Source organism: Cynoglossus semilaevis, chromosome 12, assembly GCF_000523025.1.
Source record: "Cynoglossus semilaevis isolate Cse_v1.0 chromosome 12, Cse_v1.0, whole genome shotgun sequence".
Lineage (NCBI taxonomy): Eukaryota > Metazoa > Chordata > Actinopteri > Pleuronectiformes > Cynoglossidae > Cynoglossus > Cynoglossus semilaevis.
In genome coordinates this window covers 521,884-528,935 of record NC_024318.1, presented here as the reverse complement: position 1 = coordinate 528,935, position 7,052 = coordinate 521,884, and the positions used below count along the sequence as shown (strand labels likewise).

The 7,052-nt window shown below is 44.9% G+C and overlaps 1 protein-coding gene across 1 annotated transcript; it reads left to right on the top strand.

The window, feature by feature from the left end:
- Window positions 1–373: 373 nt before the first annotated feature.
- Window positions 374–4,527, top strand: etaa1b (ETAA1 activator of ATR kinase b). The gene is made up of 6 exons (XM_008321305.3): window positions 374–642; window positions 1,292–1,420; window positions 1,509–1,570; window positions 1,663–1,772; window positions 1,877–3,132; window positions 3,946–4,527. The coding sequence occupies exons 1-6, from the start codon at window positions 468–470 to the stop codon at window positions 4,077–4,079; spliced, it is 1,866 nt and encodes a 621-aa protein (XP_008319527.1). The 5' UTR covers window positions 374–467; the 3' UTR covers window positions 4,080–4,527.
- The last annotated feature ends 2,525 nt before the right edge of the window (window positions 4,528–7,052 follow it).

The following is a 7,052-nucleotide window of genomic DNA, read 5'->3' as shown; positions in this document are numbered from 1 at the left end:
GAAAACAGGTGAAAGGTTAAATAAATCAATAGTGGAAATTATTACACCGTCCATGTGATTTGATTTTTATTAAATCTTTGAGAGTTGAAAGGATTTGATACTTAAATATATATATATATATAAATTGGTGTTGTGTAAATAATATTCCAAAAACAAATGTCTTAAAAATCGAATGTAAACCATATACATTAAGTCTTTCAAATCATTTATTTGAGATAGAAAATAAACGAATTATTTCTCTATTATTTTTTAATATCGATAACGGTAATAATTGTAGGTTTAAATTAGGAAAGTAATCTGTAAATGGTGTTTTCACTCCGCCACAAGCGATATTTCAAAACCTCGCCGGCATCCGTAGACCGATGACGTCACTTTTAAACATGGCGACCCGCTGAAGTAAGAGAATAAAACAGAGACGGTGGAGATAAAATCGTTGGTGCCGTTAATTTGAACCGTTATTTGAGCCGATGATACATGCGGCTAATGACGGTGCTGTTGCCGCTGACTCCGCAGAGTTCATCGAACTGTGGAGGAACGTTATCAATGTCAATGAGGGTAAAACAGCAGCAGAGTGTGAGGAAACCGGTGGGCAGACAATAAAGATGCCCCGCACAACAACCGCAACAACAGCCGTGTGTGGAGGTAACACCGCGGCTACAGCCCACTGCTTCGAAACAACAACAACATCAACAAAACATCACCACAAATTAGATGTGATTTGTTTAAATTCACACCCCAACAAAGAGGCAAACACATGTGGCAGCGAGACGAACAAAAACACTGGCGTTCAGAGGAGTTTCAGGGGCAGGTGCCCAGGGTTAGAAAAGGGGCAACTCTCCCCGAAATCATTAAAAAAAATGTGGAAAAAACACGTAAAATTACATGTAAACAAACCAATTTAAGCACTGTATATGTATTACAATCTGTAACTCTTTTCACTGTTTATTTAAACTGTGTTTTTAGTAAACAGCTTTTCAGGTATTTTGTTAAATAAATACTTGTGGAAGTGATGTCATCATGCCTTTTATAGTGATTTAATTAGACATAAATGATGCTAATCTTATTAGGCAAGAGGTTTACTTCAGTGCAATAAGAAGTAGTTTTCAATTTGTTTGTTTTGTTTTTTTACTTTTCACCCTTTTTCACATCTAAACCGAGAAACGTATTCCAAAATAAACTGACTTTTGTAATTATCAAAAACGACCAATCAGTACGCTCAATGCTGTGCTCACTTTTTCTGTTGCACGCTCTGTAGACGGACACTGACCTTCTCCACATTTTTCCCTCACAGATTTACAGAGTCCTAAACGCAGTGGCTTCAGCGGTTTTGCAGGCCTGAGTCATGGCGACTCACCAAGTGAGGTTGAACCGTCACAAGATATTTTCTGGGATGCAAATTCTCCCACTCAAGGAAAAGCAGGTTAAAAAAAGCTTAATGCACTGATTGACTTTACTGATGAAGATGAAGATGAAGTACAATATTGATAATTTGATGTACAATTTTTCAGGCAGTGGAAACAGGAACATCAGAGTTGAAATATCAGATATTGTGAATCGTATCGCTCCGAAGGTCAGTGGTTAGTTATTTTCTAGTGCCGTCTGTCTGCAGAACTGATGTTTGTTGATAATAATGTTGCCTTTTACTGTCACCTCGTTACAAAGGAAACCACAGTGAAAGCCACCGAGTCCTCTCTGCTGCAGTGGATCAGCGACAGCGCCGTCCCCTGTACACCAGACGTCCCAGAACCAAGGACGAAGAGAAGAGTCTCCAGGTCTGTCATCCACATATGAACCCTCTCACAGAGTGAATGTGGAGTGAAGTCAGTCCTGTGTGTTTATCCCTCATTAACTGTCGTCGCTCTGTGGTTTTCTACAGACAGACCGTGGACGAACTCCTCAAACTGGCCAGACGGTTCGATGAGAACATGCAGCAGGACAAAGAGAGTTCAGAAAAACTGATCGATGTCAATAAGAACCACCAGGACTGTGTGAACCCTTCGGAGGTCAAAAGTTCAGAAACGTCTTCTGGCAGAAACACCGAGGAGGTGAAATGTTCATCCAGTTCAGACCGGGTGGAGGCGGAGCTGCAGGCTCTGTTTGACTCGTCCACTCAGAAGGTCAGTGGTCCTTTAAGCCAAGGGTCCTCGGTGTCGGCTTCTTTACCCAAACGACCCGGGACTGGGACCTCAGCTGGAGCCCAACAGTCAGAGCTCAAGAAAACAGCTGCTGAACAAACCTGTGACGACTTCAAGGACAACTGGGAGAGCGACGACGCACTGGACGACTTTTTTGTGCTGGAAATGTCACCGACCGCTGACAGGACGTCGCACACAGACACGACAGCCACTTTAAAAACAGACGGAGAGACGGAAACGACTCCCTCCAAGTCCGTTTGTAAAAACACCACTAATACAAACCGTCCACATCCGACCTCAGGCTCGCACCTGAAGCCAGTACGTCCCAAACCAAAGAGCACCAACAGAAGCACTTTTACGTTAGAGTCCAACCCTCGCTGTCGGCTCAGCACCGAGGCCTCAGAGGTCTCCAACTCTCAACGTTCTGTACTGAAACCAAAGGACCAAAGGTCTGTTACCACGAACACTGCCACGGTCCCTCAACCTGACCGTCAGAGGGACAGCGATGACGTCAAGGCGTCTGACAGTTTATGGGACGACGGCGTTGAAGACGCTCTGCTGTACCAGGTGTGTGACACCGTGGAGAGGATCTCCAACAGTCAGCCCAGAGAGGAGGAACCCGCCGTGGACGGACAGAGGAGCGCCACAGCGCCCGTGCCGATCCACAGGGTCCGGTCCGCAAACACCGGCGCTAACACTAACCGACGGTCCTCGTGTGCCTTCGTCCGTTCGAACTCGGTCCCGGGCACCAGCAGTCAAAGTGTGAACTATCGAGGATGGAGCGTCACCATGAGAGGAGCCAACAACCAATCACCAGCCAGGATATCTCAGAGCCTCCCGGGAAGTCGCAGGAGTCTGGGAACGTTCAGTCAGTTCAGGGAATCTCCCGGAAGTGTGGAGCTGCCGACGGCGACCGCCAGACCAACGCCAAAGTCCGAGCTTCATCACGCAGCCTTCAAGAGAAACGTAACCGACTCGGCGGACAGCAGCAACAAAGGTGAGGTGTTTACGCCGAACTACGTCAGAGAAATGAATAATTCCTAGTATTTATTTGTGGAAATTTCCAGTGTTTTACCATATATATATATGAGGTATATATATACAGTATATAAAGTACAAAGCATACATATATTGAAATGTATTTATATATACAAATATGTATACATATATACATATATAGATATATACGTTTACATGTTAGTATGTTAAGGAGATATTTGCTTTGTACTTCATAGATATCATAGTTCTACTGCAGTAGTATTTGTCTGATCATAGTCTTCAGTGTCACAGGAGGAAACGCTGACGATCCGGTGTTTTTACAGCGTGATATTTGACCTTTGACCTCTGACATATTCCTGGACTTTCCTGATCAACATGTCAGTATATTTTCTTTTCACACCAGTTGTCACGTGATGATGTCATAATCAGTGACAGTTCAGTGCACGTGCTCTTGGACGCGCTCCTCCTCACAGTCAGCGAGTACCCTTTGATTCGTGCGTCCAAACCTCAGGCGGCGTCGGTGCCAGCGCAGCTCGGGTTCACTTTTGTGTTTTTCTGGCGGTTTGTCCTGAAGGAGCTGTTCACCATGTGTCACCACTCACTAGCATTAGCTGCGGTAGCTACACTCTGAAGTCTTGACAAATTAAAATTCGACATGTTTTCTTTTTCTTTCCACAATCGCGGCGGTGAAAGCACATGTTCCGATTTCTCTCCGATTTCTCCGCGGCCGATTGTCAGCTTTTCCTTGGAAACCGTATTCATTCTTTCCACTCATTTTCTTCCCGTCCTCACTTTCCTTCCTCTCCTCCAGTTTTTGTCACCAGTCAGATGATGGGAAAGTGCTCGGCCGTGGAGATCGAGAGGAAGAAACAGGAGGCGTTGGCCCGGAGGAGACGGCGGATACAGGAACGAACCAAAAGTGCGACGGAGCTGCGTCCAAAATAGAAGGCAGCGTTGGACAGACTGTGAATGAACATCATCCTGTCAATAACTGGCTGTCGGATCAGCAGCCCCGGGCACCAGCACCAGAAAACCCACGGTTCGAGGCCAAGAGATGAGTCAAAGCTGCTGCAGGTTTTTGTTGCCAATTCAGAAAAATCAGAGTTCAGAGTCAGAGCTGCTGCTTGAAATACTACCTGACACAAACTGAAGACACTTTTGTTTTTTTCTACCCTCACCTCCAGTTCATATCTGCACACAGGACGGTGTGTGTGTGTGTGTTAGTGTTTATAAACCAGACCAAGATCATGTGACTTCAACAGGTTAACTGGAAACATGTCTGTGTTGTGAGAAAGATCACTGAAGTACCTGAGGGTGCGTTTGATTTCCTGACCCAGTTCAACTTTTCATGGTTTTTTTTTTTTTTTTCATGAAAATAAAACGTTCTTCTTTGTAAGTTCCTCTGTTCATTCATTCATTCTACCTCAGATGGGGGCGGGGCCAAACTCTGGACGGTTCTCCAGTCCACCACAGATCCACACACTGAGACAAAGAATCATTCACACCACATTCACACTCATTCACACTCTGTATTTCCATTTATAATTTTCTCTTCTCTGCACCAAAGTCCATAAACCAGCGGTCTCCAACACGTGGCCCAGGGCCCAATTCCTGCCCGTTAACCCCTTACATCCAGGCAGTTATTATTCTAATAACCAAATCACAGCTGTTTCAAGAGTGACACCTGCTGGGCAGTTTGATGCGACAGTTCACACCACATTCACACCTATGGTCAATTCAGAGTTTCCCATCAACCCTGAGGAGTTGGAGCTGGGGAAGGAGACACACATACACACATACACACACACACAGGGAGATCATGCAAACCCCAAGATTGGGAATAGAACCAGCAACCTGACAATGCCACTCAGCAGTCTGACGATGACTAAAGTCCACGGGAAAAAATCTTTTAAAAAACTACAATCGTCAGACTTTTGTCTGTTCTGCTCCAAGAATTTAGAAATGAATTCTGTTTTTTATTAAAAGATGAAATTATAATTTAGAAGTTTTTTTTTTTTTGGAAACCTGAGGTGTGAAAGTCAACACTGACTGTGTCTGAACCTAGTGACCAAGTCTGACTAACCCCAGGTTTCCCTGGTGTTTTCAGTATCGTCCGACTCTCTCACTCACACGGTGAATATTCCAGTGTGTTGACAGATCAAACAGTCAGTGGTGGAGGGTTCGATTCCATAATCACTCCAGTCTGTTTTCAGCCTGAAAATGAAGAATTAATGTTGGGAAAGAGAAGGGATTATCCTGATGACACCTCACCTGCTGCTGCTGCACGTGTGTGTGTGTGTGTGTGAAGGCACGGAACAATGTTCCTCTTTGTAATCCACACAGAATTCCTGAGGCAGCCCCCCCCCTCCCCCTCTCCTCCCCCTCCAGGCCGGTGAAAGTTCCCAGGTGTGAGTGTGAGACGGGTGGTCTACAGGTGTGTGTGTGTGTGTGACTGTACAGTTCTACAGGTGGGTTTATAAAATCTACATCATGTTCTGTGCTAACACCAGGACCCGACGACCCCCCCCCTCATCTCCTCCTCCTTTTGGTTAGTGTCAGGTTTTTTACACTAAGATTTTTAACTTTTTAGCCGCCAATCGTAGCTTTCACCAATCATTTTGGTTAATATTTACCAGGTTTCCATCTAAACTTTAGTTCTCTAATCTGATTGGTTAAACCACTCTTCTTAATCCACCTTTAATTTGCCTTTTCTTAGCAATCATCGACATCAGGTATGTCATCATTTCATTATTTTTTTAATATATTTTTTTTTTTACCTGCACATTTTTATCTTTATCTATGAGCTTTTCTGCAGGTAAACTTTTCGACTCTTGACTTTTTTTTTGCTAACTCTTAGCTAAACTGGGGGCGTGGACAATTAGACTTTGCTGTTTTTTGTTTTTTTTTTAGAATGTCACATCTTTCTCTCTCTCTCCTGTTCCTGTCGATGTTTTTCCCTCCTCCTCCTCCACCTCCTCCACCTCCTCCACCTCCTCCCACTGTAAATCAGACGTAGGACAACCTGGCAGCAGCATAAAGGGCCTCTGCAGTTTTTATGGCGATGATTACAGTTACGTCGATGACACAGTATTTATTTCAAAAACCCTCAGATAAAACCTACAGGTGTCGAGCAAAAACAATATCTGAGCTGCTGAAGGATCCGCCAAGCATCGTGGGCCGGGCAGAAGAATGGGCCGCTTCAGCGCCCGCTCTTCACGTCCTACTCGAGTCCATTTCTGATTATTGGACAGGAGTGCAGCTCCACAACGCCCCCTTTGTGGGGAGAGGATGATTTATGGTTGTTAGTGGGGCATGAGGCAGTAATTGGCCAGCGGACGATTATGTTTCCATGGCACCTGTTTAAACTGTCTATTCTTATGTGAATGTTTTCATTTTTGCAGCGCAGGAATTTGCAGCTTGAAGCTGATGTGTGGAGACGTTAATTGGTGCTGGGAAAGGGTCGGGGGTTGGTGTGGTAGCAATTTTGGGGGGAGTGTGATGGACAGAAATGTGTTGTGTCACTGGATACGTACTGTTGAAAGTCGGAGAAAAATCAAAACAAACCAAAATTGTCTTTTTAAACATTCAGGACAGAAGCAGTTCTGTCTGTGAGACCTGGAAAAACGCAGCGAGGACGAAAACAAGAAAAGTTTGGGGCCGATTAGTGCCAGTAGGGGGAGGGGGGGGGGGGCGGGGGGGGCAATGAGGGGGTCATACGAGAAGCTTAAAAAAGTTGTCATGTTTAGTCCTTCACACGTACTGTTTGTGGTGGGGTTTTATTTCAAGTGGTCTTCAACCTGAGGCTCCCGGGTCAAATGTAGCACTTTAGCCTGTTTGCGAAGGTCAAAACTAAGCCTGACCGAGCTACAAACAAAACCCAGAAACCGATACATCAGAGCAGTACGAAACTAAAGGTGA